The sequence below is a fragment of the Actinia tenebrosa genome, unplaced genomic scaffold, assembly GCF_029948245.1.
Source record: "Actinia tenebrosa isolate PJP-AT-01 unplaced genomic scaffold, QUT_ActTen_1.0 PGA_scaffold1__47_contigs__length_23844297, whole genome shotgun sequence".
In the NCBI taxonomy this organism is placed as follows: domain Eukaryota; kingdom Metazoa; phylum Cnidaria; class Anthozoa; order Actiniaria; family Actiniidae; genus Actinia; species Actinia tenebrosa.
In genome coordinates this window covers 1,931,153-1,951,294 of record NW_028292578.1, presented here as the reverse complement: position 1 = coordinate 1,951,294, position 20,142 = coordinate 1,931,153, and the positions used below count along the sequence as shown (strand labels likewise).

General features: G+C 36.7%; 1 protein-coding gene and 1 long non-coding RNA gene across 3 annotated transcripts in view; one reads left to right on the top strand and one right to left on the bottom strand.

Annotated features, from left to right (window-relative positions):
• LOC148909685 (phosphatidylinositol 4,5-bisphosphate 5-phosphatase A-like) overlaps positions 1-19,852 on the bottom strand; it is a 67,148-nt gene extending 47,296 nt beyond the window's left edge. The window contains exons 1-13 of one of the 2 annotated variants that reach the window (XR_016120163.1): positions 19,667-19,852; positions 18,492-18,602; positions 17,861-17,969; positions 16,934-17,050; positions 16,342-16,449; positions 15,885-15,952; positions 15,142-15,250; positions 6,933-7,045; positions 6,003-6,159; positions 5,219-5,293; positions 4,702-4,770; positions 4,072-4,254; positions 2,442-3,345 (exon numbers count right to left, since the gene is read on the bottom strand). Coding sequence is in view for 1 of the 2 variants with exons in the window: in XM_089032338.1 (XP_088888464.1) it covers positions 3,274-3,345; positions 4,072-4,254; positions 4,702-4,770; positions 5,219-5,293; positions 6,003-6,159; positions 6,933-7,045; positions 15,142-15,250; positions 15,885-15,952; positions 16,342-16,449; positions 16,934-17,050; positions 17,861-17,969; positions 18,492-18,602; positions 19,667-19,677 (1,302 nt within the window). In the remaining variant the exon portion in view is untranslated. Of the gene's footprint in view, positions 1-631; positions 3,346-4,071; positions 4,255-4,701; positions 4,771-5,218; positions 5,294-6,002; positions 6,160-6,932; positions 7,046-15,141; positions 15,251-15,884; positions 15,953-16,341; positions 16,450-16,933; positions 17,051-17,860; positions 17,970-18,491; positions 18,603-19,666 lie in introns of those variants that run through there. The other variant, XM_089032338.1, reaches the window with a different exon arrangement.
• On the top strand, positions 16,459-18,127 carry LOC148909686 (uncharacterized). The gene is made up of 4 exons (XR_016120164.1): positions 16,459-16,629; positions 16,937-16,989; positions 17,554-17,602; positions 17,897-18,127. It is a non-coding gene; the product is annotated as an uncharacterized LOC148909686 (long non-coding RNA).
• Positions 19,853-20,142: the final 290 nt, after the last annotated feature.

The window sequence follows — 20,142 nt, the reverse complement described above, 5'->3', positions numbered from 1 at the left end:
CAGCCAGGACCTATTGTGACATTTTTTCGGATATTTGGCTTGTGGAGAATGCAGGAGGGAAGGAGGAAAGGGAGTTGGATGCTGATATTTGGGCAATAGTATGGATTTGTGAAACCCCTACCCCTCGACCCCTAGGATATTGTGGGGATATTTATGTTAGTTACATTTAGCACTTTTCCCCAGTCCCCAGGAAAAGATTGCTATACACATTAAATTCCCTGTATACCTGTGCATAATTTCTTGGGGAAAAATGTTGTCCATTCTTGAGAGGCAATCATCTGCTGTAAACCTAAAAAAACCTAATCTACACTAATAGGGATTAGGACATTGAAGACTGTTGTTCCTTTTTAGCCAGGCACCCTCCCTGTCGAATGTTTATGGAATTTCCCATGATGTATTGCAAAGCAGACTTTCAGACTGATTTTCAGGAATCTTGCTCTCGGAACAGGGTATGAATTTCAGCGATTTTACTCTGGAACAGGGTAAGGGTTCATTGGGGTCAGTGGCACATCAATATCCTAAAGGGGCAAGAGTACCCCCTGCGATTCTTCGGTGATGTTACACTTGCATTATTTCAGTATTTTGTGGTAAGGCAAGACTAATTTTTGCCAGTTATTCATGATTTTCTAACTCCATTTACGCTCTTTTTATTTTGGATAAAAACTAAACCAAGTTAACTCAAGATTGCACACAGCAATCTCAACAATTAACTCAAGTTGTGAACAGCAATCTAAATTATTAATATTCTATTAGCATATTATATAATTATTAATATCAATATATATATGTATATTTTAGTTTTATTTGGTAAAGGTATACTTGAACACTTGAGTAAGTTATAGACCTCTTTACCTTGGGTGTAATGTTTACCCATTTCAGACCATGTGTCATTCCCGAGTGTCATTTTCTTTGTTTTAATAAGCACGACTGTTTTCATTGCTACGCACTGATCGAGAAAACAGCCGCGACATGGAAATCGGGCAACACCCTTCTGTCAATCAAAGACAGAGTATTTTCCCATGTCCCTTTAGATGAATCATATGTAATGCTTTATTTGATTGATGGAAGTTTATTGCCAGATTTCCATCATTGTCGCTACTGTTTTTCAGTTAGCACATAGTGAAACAGTGTTAATGGTTGTGCATGAGAAGATATACATGAATATGGACACAACTCAACTCAAAACAAAAAATCTTTTTCTAAAGTGAATGACACATGGTTTGAAATAAATGGGGGAAAACCTGACGCCCAAGGTAAAGATTATCTATAAATAATTGTGAACAAAATATGCACCACAATAAGTGGTTATAAGCTGGCATTAAGTGATTGGCCAATTACTTAGACACCACATATTTATGGCGTTAATGATTTGCTATCACATTTTAAACTGATTTTATCATTTTTGGAAATCATGTTACTAATAAAATCTATGATCACAGATTATAAAACCTACTTAACTACTAACCTAAGTACCACTATGTTAACTTAATAATCTGTTAATATATCCTTTATATTTAGTAATAAACTTAAAAATTTACAGATAAAAACAATTCTCAGGAAAGTCAGCATAACTTAAGAATAAGATATAGTCCATAGCTACATACAGTATGAGATTAACGGCTTTGCTGGTATAAGATATGTACACTCTTCAATTAAGTTCGGACACATCAATTTGGAGGACAAACCAATGAAATTTTACTCTGCTGAGAATAAAATTCATTTTATTTTACTCCAAATTTAGTTAAAGTGGAATTGCTGCAAGGGAATTATTTACAACTTCCTGTATATATTTATGCCTCTCAATTTTGTCCACATTTTTGCAAAACACTTTTCAAATAAAATTGATTCTTAAATTGTTAATATCTCCATCTCACCAGCTTTTTTTAAACCCTAATACATCCACAAAAGCTGCAAGTCAAACACTGTCCAAGTTGAGCTTTACTACAATATTTGATATTCTGTGAACTCTGACATATCAACAGCTTTTTGTGAAATTGTTTTGCTCCATTGTTTTTTTAACTGCTGCCAGTCAAGAATACCAAAGGTAACGACTGATTATTCTTAACTAACGGCAGCAAAAGATTAAATTCAGCGTGTAGCTTGCAACTACCATGTTCCCAGAATATCGAAAACTGCAGTAAGGCAACATGGCTACTATTATTGCAATTTCTTACTCCAAACATTTTTCAGAACTTATGTGAGTATAGAAAAAGATAATCCTAAACCAGGAACTCTCAATAACTGATTACTAAAATATAAATAAAAATTAATTGCCAATTAAAATTAATGAACAATGTGACGGAGAAGTGAGGGCGACGTTCCTCGAAATCTCCATGACAAGAAAAGACAGCCCGGCACTCTCTGATCTCTGAAGTTCCACCTGGTCCAAGCCCTGGCTATTGATATGCTGGCTAGAGTTCTGTATTCCTGAACTAAGGTACTTAAATATTGTATACTAATGACATACTGTACTTTGATGCTCTTGTTATTTAAACAATAGACATCTCGGTCATTGTTTTGTCCCTTAGACTGCGAGCTGCCCCACTTTTTCCTCCAGGAAAGAAGGGTTTTAAGAATTCCCAACCTCTGCACATCCACAGGAATCCTAAAAATACATGATTCTTTACTGAGTCTGGAGGGAAAAGTGGGACTGCTATCGGTCAAACTGTGTCTATTCTGCATAATATTACCAGACAGAGTAAGTATTATTATTTTGTGCTTCATACATAATTAATGTCCCAATTAAATAATATTTTGTGTAAGTGGGAAAATGGTACAGCAAGAGTTTTAGACTCTTACAAAGTAAGCCCCCTCCCCCCCAAAGATATTAATTGAAATGGTTCAGACAAATTAAAAGATTGCTGTGAGCATTATCAACACTTATGACACTCATGTTTAGGAAGTGGTTGGTTGGATATTGTACCTACAGTTGTAGTTGGTGGTTTTGATATATTTTGACTGCCTTGCAGCCTTAAGTTTGGTTGCTAAGGTGTCGGTAAGGGGTCAGTTAACTGATCATATTTTTTAAAAAAATATTAAAAATTTTTTTTAAATAATTAATAATCAATATTAATCATTATTAATTAATAATAAAATCGTATTTAAAATTGTTTACATATTTGGTTCATTGTTGAAGGATAAAAATTCGGCAAGTTAGAGGATGTGCACAGCTTGTTCTATCAATGAGTACAGGTAGTAACTATAACTTAAATCTGTGATGGTAATCCCACTTACACAAAACTACTCTTGTCTAGGAATGATATGACGTTATCTTTAGACATCTTCTTGTGGTTGCTCAACTTGAACATCAACAGGGTCTTTGTCTTCATCTCGAGGAGGCAAGATCTAAAGCACAGTAAAATAATACATTATTTTAGCACTGAATATAAGTAACAAGACAGAGAAATGTTATCCTTAAGGCATCAATAGGATGATGGTTGCTAGGATGACAGTAGTTGTTAGGCCAGCTGTTTGTAGGGTAATGCTTGCAAGAAACTTATCCCAATCAAATTTAAAGGTTCTTGGTTTTCACATTGAGTTCTTAATGGTAGGTTATGGAGCCATCATCACTGGTAATATCCTTTCTACCGCTCGCCTCTTATCAAGGCAACCCAGGTTTGATTCCCGGACTCAGTGTAATATGTGAGTAGAGTTGCTTGGCTGGTACTCTTCTGTGCTTTGAGAGTTTTTCTCTATGTGCTCGGGTTTTTCTCCCTTTGCAAAAATCAACTTCTTAATATTGCAATAGACCTAATCGGCTCTGGAGCGCTTGAGAGTAATGTTGTCCCATTTCAGACCATGTGTCATTCCCTTGAGAATAAGATTCTTCGTTTGGAGTTGTATCCGTATTCATGTGTCTTCTCATGTGCAACCGAGCGCAAACCTTACACAAAGAAAGATACTCTAGGGAATGACACGTGGTCTGAAATGGGACAACATTATGTCAGAGCCGAGGTCTTATTGGAATTCAGTGGATGAAAAGCCACCCTGTGGAAATGTCACTGTCAAATTTTTGTTATTTGTTTTAATATCTGGACTAGCTTGCCATGCAATAAGAAAATATTGACTTACCTCAAATGGTTCACTAACAGAAATAACAGCATCCATTTTGTAGCTGTAATAGGCCATGACATAATGACCAGCTTCTTCCGGCAGACAGTCAAAGAGAACAGCACATCCATTCTCGCCATACTCATCACCGTCACCAACTGCCCACTCATACATTTCATAATCCCAAAGATGGTGAAAGCCAACCTAGAATAAGAAAGAAATGATAATGAAGGAAAAAAACAGCATTGGTTCAGCATATCTTCAAAGTAGGGGCACAAAGTAGAACCAGGGAGGGATGCACACCCCCTGCACCCCTCCCCTGGATCCGCCCCTGTGTACAGTGGTATGGGTATAGTGAGGGGCACAAAGTGAATGAACCTTTATCACGCTGTAGCCATGTTGAATGGAACAATGAAAATAGATTTCCATTACCTAGCCTTGCATTGAAGTACTTCAGCATGAAGTTACATTTTGAAAAAAGGTTTCTATTCTCATGGAAATAAGCATGGCATAGTGTTATAAAGGTCCATGCAGAGACCCACATCAACTTTGGGTATCTATTTTACAGTACATAACATTTTTGATTATTAGGAAGAAAAGTTGACAACAAAATGCCATTTGGCAAGTGCTGAATGACAGACAGTTTCTTACCCTGTAAAGTCCTATCCAATCCCAACTGTATGTTTTGTAGTTTTTGACAATATAAACACAAAGACCATCCTATAATTAAAGCAAGTCAAAAGCAAGAAGAGTATTAGTGGGACAAATTCATTATTTCTATTCAGACTTCTTTTTGCATAATTATAAAATAACTGTTATAAGACTTTCTGATTGGTTTGTGGTGCATGGTATATGAAAGAACAAAGCACAGTTATGTTATTCATGTCCAAATTAACCAAGACTTATTAGTACTAATAAATTATGATTTGTTTTTTCATGAAAAAAAACTAGCTGATCTGTGCTTACTGACCTGTGTGCAGTTATAAAGCACTTTGGGACAGGCAGAATACTAAAGAAGAGTTGAGAAACACTCTGACAATAACGCATTGTCCTTCTCCAAACATGCTTCTCTTCTGTGAACCCCCACGCACGTTACTGCACAATGCATTGTCAGCATGAATTTTCATTGGTTCAGTGGTTGTTGGTTTATTTACTACTGACAGCTTACCTCATTGCCATACCAAGGCATGCTCATCAAGTCCATCTTCCACTCAATTGGGTTTTCAAGGTCAGTCATAGACTCCTTGGAGTAATAAGAAATACATAATCAAAACACAAAATGATATTGTAATGACAATGATATAGTCAGAGTAAGCTCCTTTTACTGCACTGGATTCTTACAGCCAGCTTTATTTTCTAATTAACAAAAACAGTTTTATCCATGTTCCATTCAGTAATAAAGCAGGAGGTGATGTACTGTAAGCAAGAAAGAAGTGCGAAGAGAAGCATGAGCCATAGGCAAGTGCTTTTTACACTCCTTGAGTGCTTTTGGTACTTCCTTTGTGCTTTATTACTGAATCGTTCACTAAAGCCGTGAAATGAAGAATGGTAAATGGTTGGCCAACAGCTTCTCAGATAACTAATTAGCTTAGAATGTTCCAATACTGTAGCCTTGGAAAGGAAAATTAAGGGTAGTATAGCAGCATGTCAGGTCACTCATGGCTTGGTAAAGGCTTGTTTACACTAGCGATTTTTTTTGCGATTTTGTCCATAATAAATAATGGTAAATAATTTACTTGTAAAGTTTTTTTCAGGATACCAAGATTTTCCTAGACAAATGTCTCTTTTGAAGGATGAGACAAAAGATTTTATATTTCTGAGAGTGGCCTCAAAAATCGCAGTAAAAATCGCAGCAAAAATCGCAGCAAAAATCACCAGTGTAAACAGGGCTTAAATATTCCCCGATATTCACTTTGGTGAATAATAAATTGTTAAATATTTCATTGACTAACCTGCATATCGATGCTTAATAAAGCACTGACGGGTTTATGGTCGCTTGTCATGTACTGATCATGTGATTTATATGTTATCAGTTGAACTGTGTTTGCTTTTTCTTGTTTTTCTTTCCACAAGACTCTGTCAGTCCAAGCTGGTTTTCTAAATTTACCACTGTAAACATAAAATATTTTTGTTGAAAATTTTGTCACCCTCGTAAAAATCATTGTGCATCATAAACCATGATTACTTAATATTGTGTAGTTAATTAACAGTTCTTCTAAATCATATAAACATCCTCATCAATAGGTATCATAAAAATCTACTAAGCTTTGGCTGTCATATCACAGCGTGAGACAATCACTACAGAGCTACTGTAGGCTCCAAACTAAGTGAAAGTACCAAATTAGAATTTAGGAGTTGATGTTTAAGGAAGGTGGAAAATTGGAGAACCCGGAGAAAAACCCTCGAAGCATAGGAAATTACCAACAAACAACTCTACTTGCATACGACACCAAGCACCAAGCACGAAACCTTGGTCGTATTGGTGAGACACAACGCCATAGCAGCGCACACCACCTGTGCTTCCCCATCATCATAATCATGTAGTAATATTATCATGGTATCTTTATTTTTTTCAATTTCTATTTTTTTGCAACCATGCAGGCTTCTGCTTAGACTTTGCTGATTCTTGAATTTTGCATGTTACTTTTATGACAGATTTTTGCCCTAAGAGAGGCAAGAAATCATAGAATTTCTTTACTATTTATCTTCCTCCTCCTCCTCCTTTCATTATCTGCTCCACATGGTGGTCAAACACCGACCACCATGTGCTGTCAGTCAGAAAGAATTATATTGAAAACTTGCTGATGAACATTCCGCACGAGACAAGGAATGAAGTGAAGTGAAAGCCAGCAATAGTGAAACTATAACTAGCCAGTACTTGCCTTTCTGTGTCCCAGTCATTGGTTCCAACGTTGTATTTGTAGGTAGGTGGAAAAGACAGGGGACCCTCTTTGAAGCCAACAAAACACAAGTTTTCCTTCTGACTACTGAGTAACTAAAACACAATAAAATATAACATTAGCATCTTGGTTGCATTCATTAGTTTATTAAAAATTTGTACAATGTTAAGAAAGGAAATCACTATACAAGCCTCCCCATCCCCTCCCTCCCAAGTAGCAAATAATATTCTCCTCTTTCTTTTACTCGATCTCTGCAAATGGGGCCAAGATCTGAAATTTCTGTTAAGCATATGACTTGTATTCTAAACATACATACTGCAGTCATATTTTTGTATTAAGTCTTACATCCTACCCCCTGGCCCTCCCCCCTTATATCTTGACAGTCGAATCCACTATCTGCATGGTCAAGGTATAGTATTATTTACTCTTTGAGCAGAGGTTCTATTCTATCCCACTAGGAAATGAGCAGAGATGGCACCTTTTCCACTCATCTGATCTACTAGCAGGGGAAAAAAGTGCATGGCTAATGCTTTACAGAACATGTGTAATTTAGGTAAATTACAAGCCTTATAAGGAACATGATTTAAATATTACGCATGTTCTCATATGATTTCCGAGCCCATTCCACATGGCTTACCACCTCACCTCTCATGTACTACTTCTTGTGGGATTCTACCAGCTCACTAGATACACCATGCTGACGAGGCCCAATACAGGCCAAAACAGCTGTCCACGGTTTCTAGTTGAGCTGGCTCATTTTCTACGCAACTTGATGTTGTGAAAGGCCCATTGGCCCTCTTCTTCAGTCGTTTCATACAAGGCTCGTAATTAACCTATTACGCATGTTCTTATATGATTTCCGAGCCCATTCCACTCGGCTTACCACTCTCATCTATCACATACTTTACAGAGTAAGTATTATTTGGGACTTAAAATATGATCATTATGTCACAATGTTAAGCAAATTCTCCTCTTATGCCCTGTAACATTATATGATATTGTGTGACAATGCATCTTTGTTTAACTAGTTACGTTATAGTAATCACATGACTGTAATCGTATATATATACACATGTACGCCAGATATATATCAGTTTGCGTACTGATCAATACATGTAGTATAGAGTCAAGATAAAACAAATAAATCGAGACATAACCAACCGAAGACTATCACATGGATGTCAGAACCGGGATCAGTTAACTTACTTCGAAGAACCTATTTGTAAAGCCAAGTCTTCGAGAGATTACACACGGGGATTACACAACGATAACACCGAGGTCAATTTTCAAGTCGCCGCCACGCATCATCGTATTCAGTAGTATATACATCGTATTGTTCAGCAAATCCAGTACGAGAATGGGAGATCTTTCAGGCTTCGAAGCCCCAAAGATGGATTGGTCGTCTGGACCAGATTTATATAACTGTTTCAAGCGTTTTAAACAGAAATGCGAACTCATGTTTGATGGGCCATTGAAGGGCAAAACTAAAGAGCAAAGGATTAACTACCTACTGTTATGGTCAGGAGACTATGGACTAGATCTATACAACACTTGGACATTGGACGAGGAAGAGCACAAGGACATAAATGGATATTGGAAGAGATTTGAGGATCATGTTAAGCCACAAGCAAACCATATCTTGAACAGATTTAATTTACGTAATGTGAGACAAAACGGCAGACCGCTAGACGTCTTTCTGACAGAAGCACAACTCATCGTACAAAGTTGTGGATTTCCCGTCGAACTACGAGATGAAATGCTGAGAGACACTCTAGTTTTTGGCACTGGCTATGAGACTGTTAGAAAGAAATGCATTGCAGAGGGAAATTCATTGACGTTCCAGAGAGCGAGGGAAATCGCACGAACCGAAGAAGCAACACGTGAACAACTTGTCGCGATGAGCAACGCAAGCCATGAAGTAAATGCTCTAAAGGGTCCACAGCGACAAACGCAAAATCAACGCAAGTATGAACAGTACCCTACGAATAAAGAAACTAAATCGACGACCAAGTCCACGTGTCACCGTTGCGGTAATGAACAGCACACAGCAAACCGGAAATGCCCCGCCAGCGGTGTCGAATGTCATTACTGCCACAGACGAGGACATTTCAGTAAGATGTGTAACAAGCGCAGACAAGTACACGAAATAAACGAGGAACCAAGTCCTGAACACTGTGAAGAAGATTTTAAAAGATTCTTTATGGGATCGCTTGAAGTCGACGGGTTACAGAGTTCAAGTCGCAACAAAGTGATTACAACCGTTAACGTCACAACAAGGCCATTCCACAAGAAAATGACAAGGTTATCATGTAAACTTGATACGGGCGCAGAGACCAATGTTATGTCTAAAACAGACTTCGACAAGATAATCGCTTTACCGAAAGATAAAGTACTCGGGCCACCACATATTCTGACCGCGTATGGTGGACAGGAAATCCGTTGTATCGGTACATGTGAACTGTACGTACACTACAATGGGAATACTACGAAGGTACCCTTTACTGTAACAGATGTACAAGGGCCTGCCATGCTTGGATGCAACACGTGCGAACAACTTGGACTCGTTACAATCAACTGCAGCATTGAAACATTCAACAAGCAAAAAGGAAAGTTGCAAGACAACCGTCCTCTAACCAAAGAGAGACTCATACATGAATACAAAGACCGTTTTGAAGGTATTGGTACCTTTGAAATGAAGCCATACCACATCACCTTGGACACAAGAGCAGAGCCGGTCGTTCACCCTCCTAGAGCAGTACCTATACATTTACGCGAACGTTTCAAAGCCGAACTTGACAACATGGAGGAACTTGGAGTTATAGAAGCAGTAAATGAGCCTACAGACTGGGTCAACAGTGTAGTCCTGAACGAGACAGTCAACGACAAGGGTGAGATAACAAAGCTAAGAGTGTGCCTGGACCCCAGGGACCTCAACAAATGGGTAAAGCGAGAGCACTACCACTCTAGGACGATAGACGATGTAGTAAGCCAACTACATAATGCTAAATTCTTTAGTATTGTTGATGCCACGAAGGGCTACTGGCATGTGCCTCTTGACAAAGAGAGCTCGCTGCTCACCACGTTTAACACCCCATTCGGCCGGTATCGATTCACGCGAATGCCATTTGGACTAAACGTATCGCAAGACATTTTCCAAAAGGAACTCGACTCATCCCTAGAAGGCCTGCAAGATGTTACAGGCATCGCCGACGACAACTTCGTGTATGGCAAAACAGAGAAAGAACATGACGACAACTTAGCCAAATTAATGTGCCGCGCAAGAGAGAAGGGCATAAAGTTCAATAAAGACAAAGTGCAAGTCAAATGCAAAGAAGTGAGTTTTTTTGGACACACATGGACACCTGAAGGGATTAAGCCAGATACAAAGAAAATATCAGCCATATTGAACATGCAACCACCGCAAAGCGTCAAGGATTTACAGAGCTTCTTGGGCCTTGTTAATTACTTGACAAGGTACTCCAGCCGTCTAGCGACAATCACAGCACCACTAAGAGAACTGACCAAAGCTGAAACAGCTTTTGTTTGGGATACAGAACAGGATAAAGCCTTCCAGGATGTCAAGAAAGAAATCGCATCAGCTCCAATACTCCGGTACTTCGACAAGAATGCTGAGACAACTATTCAAACAGATGCGTCGCAGAAGGGACTAGGCGCAGTCCTCCTACAAAATGGCCAACCAGTATGCTACGCATCGAAAGCACTCACAGATACAGAATCAAACTACAGTAACATTGAGAGAGAGACGCTAGGCGTGGTATGGGGCCTAGAAAGATTTCATTATTTTATATATGGGAAGCACTGCAAGATAGAAACTGACCACAAACCTCTTGAGTCAATCTTCAAAAAGAAACTCGCTAGCTGCCCCCCGAGGCTACAACGATTGGTGCTCCGCGCATTGAAGTATGACGTCACAGTTACATACGTTAAAGGAGCTAATGTCCCCATTGCAGACGCCCTCTCGAGAATCACTCCACAAACAGGGCCAACCATTGGAGAACTACCAAGAATAGATGTCCACTGCATCACAAAGACCCTACCTGCCTCGCCTACAAAACTTAAACAGATCAGAGAAGAGACAGCAAGGGATTCTACCATGTCGCTTCTCAGAGAAACCGTGTTTAGAGGATGGCCTGATCAGAAAGGTAATTGTCCAGCAGCTCTACTAGACTATTGGAATTTTCGAGAAGAGCTTACTATCGAAGATGGTATCCTCCTTAAGCAAGACCGAATCATCGTCCCACCCAAGCTACGTGCTGACATCTTACGCGCCCTCCACCAAGGCCACCTAGGCATCGAAAAGTGCCTTCTCAGAGCACGATCATGTGTATTCTGGCCTGGAATAACGAAAGATATAACGCAAATAGTTGAACAATGTGAACCATGTCAGAGATATCAAAAAAAGAACCAAAGAGAACCAATCTTGCAAGCTGATACACCCAGCCGACCATGGGAAACACTCAGTTCTGACATGTTTGAGTACAAAGGTACATACATACATACATACATACATATTTTATTGTACCAAAAAGTAAAATAGAACTAATACAATGTGTATATAACGAATTATAAGGTACAGGCTATCTGCAATAACCATGAGGCTAACCTAGGCAGACAGCTTGACATGAAAAATAATTGCAAATTTGGTACAGGAAGAGAATGAGTAAAATTATATAGTGCAAGAAAAAAAGAAAAAAAAATTACTTAAAAAAAAACAACTAAGTATAAGTTAATAATCAATACTGACAAATACAATAAGAAAAAAAAAACAAAAAAGAAAATTAGACAAATAGGAAATGGATCAGTTCATTTTAGATTGTTACAATAAATAGAAAAAAGAAAATTTTTAGTAATTAACAAAATTTTGATCTATTAAGATTATCATTTCATAAGTTGGTATAGATAACACTTTTTTATTTTATTTTATTTTATTTTAATTAGAAGAAGAATAAGCCTGCAGTAATTTTTCTTTTAAGGATTTCTTGAACCTATCTTTGCTATATGGTTTTAAGCACTCCTCAACAGAATTCCAAACTTTAGCGCCAGCATATTTTATATTAAATTTTCCATAATTGGTTCTAATTTTTGGTAGGGAAAAAGAAGTTTTAGAAGCAAATCTTGTATTGTAAGAATGTTTCATGCTTACCGAGTGAAAAAATGACTTAAAGTAAATAGGTAAATTTCCAGAATAAAAATCATGCATAAAAACAGCAGTATGAAAGTAGACCAAGTCACAAAGCTTGAGAATTTTTAAATTAATGAAAATAGGATGAGTATGGGCATTGTAGTCAGCAAAGGTCATTAGACGTAGAACTTTCTTTTGGAGAATAAACAAAGGATCAAGTGTTGTGTTATAAGTGTGTCCCCACACTACAATACCATAGGTTAAATAAGGATATATTAAAGAATAATATATGTTAATTAGAATATCCAAATTGACATAATGGCGAGCCTTGGCTATTATTCCAATGCTGCGTTTTATTTTATTTGAAATAAATGAAATATGTGATTTCCAAGTAAGGTGGCTATCAATCGTGACACCTAAATATTTAATTTGATACTCCCGCTGAAGAGGTTGATTATCTATCTGAAGCTGAACATCATATAACAATTTCTTTTGAGCTGGATGAAAAATAATAAAATTTGATTTTTCAATATTCAAGGAAAGTTTATTAGCACAAAGCCAGGTGTGCACATCAGATAATTGATTATTAATGATCAATTCTAGAGATTTTAAACTCTTATTAGCATAAAAAAGATTGCTGTCATCAGCAAATAAATGAAAAGAGAATTTATTGGATGATTTAGAGAAATCATTTATATACAAGAGAAAAAGAATGGGTCCAAGAACTGAACCTTGAGGAACACCACAAGATATAGGTAAAATTTCGGAACAGGTGCTTCCAAGAGAAGTAAATTGTCGTCTATTATGGAGGTATGATTCAAACCATTTACCTGCTAACCCACGTATTCCATAATAATCTAGTTTTTGGAGTAAAAGTTGATGATTAACAGTATCAAAAGCTTTGCTAAGGTCAAGAAAAATTCCACAAGAATAGATGTTGTCTTCAATAGCATTTTGTATATTATCTGTTATGGAAAGAACAGCCTGTAAAGTGGAATGCTTTGGTCGAAAACCAAATTGCTTATGAGATAAAACAGCTTCTTTATTGACAAAGTTAATAAGTCTGTCAAACATAAGTTTTTCAAGAATTCTATTGAAAACTGAAAGAAGGGAAATAGGACGGTAGTTATTAACATTGACTTGAGAACCCTTTTTAAACACAGGAATGACCCTAGCTAATTTGAAACTTTCAGGAACAATTCCAGAAGAAAAAGAGTTATCAAAAATACGTTTAAGAGGTTTTGAGATAAGATGTTTAATAGATTTTAAAACTGCAACAGGTATACTGAAGGGCCCAGTGCTCTTTAAAGGGTTCAGTTTATCTATTTCATCCTCTATTTCTTTAAGTGTAACAGGAGTTAGAAAAATGCTGTTAAGTGACTTTTGAGGCAAATAACTCAATGGAGATACATTGCTTTTTGGGACTGAACTAGCAAGATTAGTACCAATATTAGTAAAAAATTCATTAAAATGATTTGCTATACTCTTACAATCAGTTAACTCAACATTATTAGATGTTAGTAATTTAGAAGGCAGATTAGATAATCCATGTTTAAAACCAATAATATCTTTAATTCCTTTCCAAACGTTCTTAATATTAGTTCTATTGGATATAAAATAGTTATTATAATATCGAGTTTTTGATAATTTTATAAGGTGATTAAGCTTATTTCTGTATATTTTGAATTTATCAAAATAATACAAAGATTTGGTTTTAATATATTTCTTATACAGTTTATTTTTAATTTTAATTGATACTTTAATTCCTTTAGTTATCCATGGTTTACATAATTGCCTTACATCATTTTTACTAAGTTCCCTAATAGGAATATGCTTATTAACTACATTAGACAGTTTGGAATAAAAAATATCAAATAGCATAGAAGCATTAATGGTATGTTCAAATTCAAATGTTCAAGTTCAAAAGGTAAGCACTACCTACTAGTGGCTGACCAATACAGCAAGTTCCCAGTCATACGTTACCTCACAGGTACTACCTCAGCAGCCGTCATCAGCCACCTGAAGAGTATATTCGCAGAGCATGGTATTCCATCACGCCTTATAACTGACAACGGACCGCAGTACAACTGCAGAGAATTCAGTTCGTTTACAGCAACATATGGTATAGATCATGTGACAAGCTCACCTTTGTACCCACAGTCAAACGGTTTTGCTGAGAGAATGGTGCAAACCATAAAAAACATCCTGAAGAAGTGTGACGAGCGAGGTGAGGACCCATACTTGGGGATCCTTTCGTACAGGACAACACCAGTCAACAATAACCTCAAGTCACCAGCAGAACTTCTTAACAGTCGAAAGTTCAAGACCACTTTACCAGCTGCACAAAGAGCATTCCAGACTGGAAATGATAGGGACCAGATCAGAGAGAGTCTACTTGACCGACAAGAACAGCAGAGTAAATACTATAACCGTACCACTGGAAGAGTACAACAACCCTTATATGGTGGGCAACCAGTGCGCATGTATGATCACAGATGGAAGACATGGGAGCCAGCAGTAGTACAGCAACAAGCTAGAGAACCAAGGTCGTACCTTGTGAAAAGGCATGATAATGAAACTGTATATCGCAGAACAAGGTCTGACTTGCGACCGGATACAGCAGTACAAAAGCAAGATACACCACCAAAGCCACCAGCAGATGACCAAGTACCACAAAGTACTAGTGGCATGGACACGCCCTCAAACTACACAACTAGATATGGACGGGTTGTCAAACCAACAACAAAGTTTGACTTGTAGTTCGTTGAGAGGAGGATGTAACATTATATGATATTGTGTGACAATGCATCTTTGTTTAACTAGTTACGTTATAGTAATCACATGACTGTAATCGTATATATATACACATGTACGCCAGATATATATCAGTTTGCGTACTGATCAATACATGTAGTATAGAGTCAAGATAAAACAAATAAATCGAGACATAACCAACCGAAGACTATCACATGCCCTGCCTAACCCCACCCCACTGACTTCTCAATCCCCTGGATGGGGGAGGGAGGGGGGAGGGGGAATGGATGTTACCTGGTCATGCTCCCATAAAGTGGAGTACTGCTGTTGACTGCACAGTGCTTTGATGTTTTCTGCAGATTCATTGATCCTGTAATTGAAGTCTCCAAACCAGAAGATATAACTGTGAAGAAAAAAAGAAAAAACAAATTGTCATGTTAAATGGTTTGTTACTGCTGGTCTCTATGGCTAGGTGCGATCTTGGTTTTTGTTGTTGTTACTATGGCAACCAGGATGGCCAACAATGATGTCAGTCTTAAGTTATTTTTGGGGGAATGATCGTAACCATGTCAGCTATAGATCAAAGAAAACGTGATTTGAATATACAGAATTGAGAGGGAGGGATAATATAAGGTCTAAGAGCTTCAATTTCAAAATCTAGAGAAGAGCTTGACCCTTCCATCCATGCATGCATGCATACATACATCTAATTCATGCATTTATCCTTTTACCTATCCATGCATTTCAATCCATCAATCCCATCTATCCTCTCACCCATCCATGTGTCCATCTCATCCCTCCACCTATCCTTTAACTCATCTATGTGTCCATTCATTCTATCCATCAATCCCATCCATGTGTCTGTCCGTCCATCCATCCATAAGTCTTCCAACATTCTCCTTTCCATCTGTTCATTCTTCTATTCATTTTTCTATTCATCCTTCTATTCTTCCTTTTTTTCTTCCTTTTATTCATTATTATTTAGGTATAATATCAATAAATATAATTTTATTGGTGTTTATATTCTAGCTCCTTACCTGTGTTCATTTATTTTTTGTGGTGTACAGTTTGGAAATGTGATATAATCCTCAACAGTCTGTGTCTCCTATGAATAACAACAATGTGTTACTACTATTTTCATGAACATGCTAACTCTGTCAGGGGCGGCGGAAGCTGAAAATCTGTGGGGGGCACTGGAAAAAATCACAACAATAACTTAATAACAGTATTAAAAATCAAATCTATGCATTTATACCGGTTCCACGGCCCCTTCTGTAGCTGCAAGTTGAATGCTGAAATTTAGTTTTTCACTGCCGCCAGTCAAAAATCAGCTGGTCACGCTTCGAACATCAGCATGCTTACATCAAGTTTTAATGCTTGCTGAATGTTGCTAATTAAGCACCATGAGAGCAGAGTGCTTAAGCATGGCAGTCAAGGAACAATCCTTTAATCTTTTTTCTAATGTAGGAAACATTTACTAAATTTATTATCTACCATGTTTCTGTGTTCTGTGTATTCAGCATGAGCAGCAAAATGGCTGTTAATGAAGCAGAATGTTTCACCATATATAGAAAATCTCATTGCAATAGCTCCTTTTGTTCCCTAAAAACCAATAACAGATGGTGATAGTTAATAATATCTAAAAGGCAAAAACCAGAGTATACTGTACCCAGAGAAAAATCGTCAAGGCAAGGGAAAGGACCAAACATCATGGTGGCAAAGATGCACACTACTCCACCTTACTTCCCCAAACAGGTGATGGTGGTAGAGAGCAGTCCATGGGTAAGCCACTTTTGGTTCACAGAGGGTGACAAAGGGTAGGGCAGGGCTTTTAAAAACAATGGCCCATCAGTCGCCAGTCATCATCACAGGCTAAATTAGTTTTAGCTTAGTCACAACTCATTTCTGGCTAAATGTTACTAGTCAAAACGACCGTGAGGCAAATATTTTAAAAACCAAACGAGTTCCAGTTCTGGCTGGACATTGCCATATGTCTGGCTGTCATTTTATGCCCTGTAGGGGAGGGGGAGGGTTAAAGCAGATTTAATTGACAAATGAGCATCATTTTATTCTGATCTATACTCACCAGGAGTCCTAAAAATGCAGTCTTGCAGTATCCTGGTCGTATTTCACGGACATAAGGTAAATGTCTTGAGTGAACAGAAATAAGATGGACCATGCCAAGCATTCGTATGGAACGAAGCTAAAAAAACAATATATTTCATAAAAATCACACTGAGAAATATTCATGGAGGAATCACTTCCTTGTTGCCTCTTTTGCACCATTTTGAAATTTTGAATTAACAAGAATAATTGTGAATGACTTAATCCTTATGATTAGTGTGATTGACAAACCCCTGGTGGAATAAACAGCTATTGTTTTGAAACTCGTTGGGATACCATTGTTATTCCTTTGGGAGACTAATGAATTTTTTGAAGAGTTAAAACAAAGCAAAAGGAATCATCTGGAGGTTTGTCACGCTGAATTGGGAAAACATTGTCACATAAGGTCTATTTCTCAGCTTACATACATCTCATTAATTAATTATCATAATTATAGTCTTAACTGAAAAAAAAACTGTAAATCCTAGCTTCATGATTATGTCACTTGTGCATTTTAATGACATGCAGAGGTGGCTCTATTAGCCATTGGCATTATAATCTAAATATATGCTTAATATACGCTAAACATCAGGGCTCCTTTAGTTTCAGTGGTACAAAGATCTCAAACAGCCTTCTGCTGGACCTGAGGAAGGTACATGACTTAACAAGATAATTTCAAGTCTGGCCTTAAAAAGCATTTTAGATCTCGCTAAAAATTAACCCTGTACTCCATGCAATACTACATGCTAAGTGTTTTAATCTTAGTACTTTCTATATCTTTAATTTTTGTATTCTGTATTATATTTTTTGTCTGTAAGTTTAATTTAAACAGAGCCCTATTCAAACCAGCTTTGCTGAACTGGACACCTCTGTATAAATATTGTTGATAAATAAATAGATAAATATTTACCTTGATGAGACCATATGCACCCAAATATGCTTGTAGGATCTTTACCCAAGAGTTCTCTTTGATGTACTCAATAAGAAGTGACTGTGGCTTGGCATCCACTTCCTGTAGTCTGACAGACATTGAAGATAGTATTATTAATATTGCACTTACTTCTTTTGTGTCAAAAATTGAAAAATGAATAACATCTAACATAATGGGATGACAAAGTCTGATGTGTCTTGGGTTCAGTATTTTTTATTTACAATTGTAAAATAATTCAAATATAATTCCCGCTCTGATTAACAGTTTAAAACCCATGTTTCATATTAAGAGAATCAAACATCCTCATCCTCATAATTTTTTCTGCATGCATGTATTCATAAGGAAAATACAGTATTTTTCTTAATTTGTGTGCTCATCATTAAATATAAAAGAAATTCAAAAGTTTTCTGTGTTTGGTACTACAAAATATATTATTATTATAAATAATTATGCAACAACATAGGTTTGTACATATACTTTTTTTTAAAGTATCTAGTTTTATGCTAAATTTTTTAATACATTCTGAATTCATTTCAATATAAATAAAATGAATAAATAAAATAAATAGATAAATAAATAATAAATAATAAATAAATAAATGTATACTTACCCAACAGCAACAATGTCTGGGATGTCTTCTTCATTATCAAGATGAAGAAGCTCTCTCAAGTCCACTTCTGGAGGTTGTGTTGTTTTAACATTCCAAGTGCAAACATGAACCCTGTCATCAAAAAAGCAGGTGAAAATAAATCTGAATATTAAAATTCGTCTGTCTGACATCTGTCAAAAGAATAATTGTCACATCCACAAATTAATTTCCTATTGGTATCACAAATTTTCACTTCATATGTACTGGGTATATAAGCAAACATATTATTGTAGGAAAGTAAAATTGCAGTGAAAAATAACCATTCACAAAATTCAGGGACCTTATTGTTTTATTAAATAATCTTTGAAGTATGATACACAGACGTCTATATTTTCAATAGACAACATTAATTTTGTAGCATATTAGAGAAATGCTTCTTTGTATACAGTATTCTTAACTGAAATATCCATGAAAAGTAAAGCTTTTAGTTTCTAAGTGGCTGTTAAAAGGATTTTCTAAGCTTTATCTTTCAATGCTTGAAGGGACTTTTTCACGACAACACAAAAATTGATCAGCAAAAATGCAACCTCGTCATTATTTGTTCAACGTCACCATGTAAATAATTATTGTTGTGAACGCTTAATATAAGCAATATACCTCCAAGCTACGATAGTCAGCTAGTCTCAGAATTTTATCTCTTGCTTTGATCAGTTAATAATACATCACGTATTACGTGCGGATCAGGAAAAAAATTGAAATTTGAATGAAGAAGCATTGTAAAATAAGGTTATTTTCCTCAAAAAAAAATTCAACATATTCCTTACTTTTAATGTCGAGAAAGAGTATCTTACCAGAAAATAATTTCGGAACACACTAAAGCATTATTTTTGGGCATAAAAATCAAGAATGTCACTCGATCTCAATTTAACTGCTGTATGTTTTCGTTTACATAAACTTGCTTTCATGGTTTGCGCTTTTTTGTTTTTCGTGTTTTTATTTAATTTTAACGACGTGGAGAACCCAAGCTACCGATGCCAGGAAGAGAGAATATTTATTTTTTCCTGTAAAAAAAGATAGCAATGTTTATGTGATGTCCTTAAAGCGATTGTTATTAAAGTCGACGGTAGAAAACATTTCTTTTCCAGCGCCATTTTGACGTCTTCTCGGATAATTTTCTGCCGATCTTTCGTACTCACCTCAAAGCCATGCTTGGTTTACTCTTCCAGGATATGAATACACCTCAGGTATATATCCTTTTAGTAAAAGAAGTGCGCTGATGTTGTGTTTTTAGGTCAAATAATTAGAAGAGAGCGTCTCTTTTTCTTTACTCCTCGATAGGAAAACAGCTGCTATTAAGAACCCGCTGACCGGCTGAACTCTAAGTAATGTGGGCACAGCCATCAAATGTATTTTCTGAAATTTTCTGTCTAATTTCTCATCATTGTTTAAAAATCTCCATTTCAGATCAATAATATCAATGGCAAAAGTATCAAAAATGTGAGAGAAATTTCATTAATCAGTCGTTACAAACATCTCTTTGTAGATATTTGATTTTATGGGTTTCCTGTGTTGAAAATGACACAGGCTACCCAAGTATGTTATATCTCCATATCCCGATGTGTCCCAGAATGCAACATAAGTGTCAAGTGCCACCAAGACACCATAAACAATT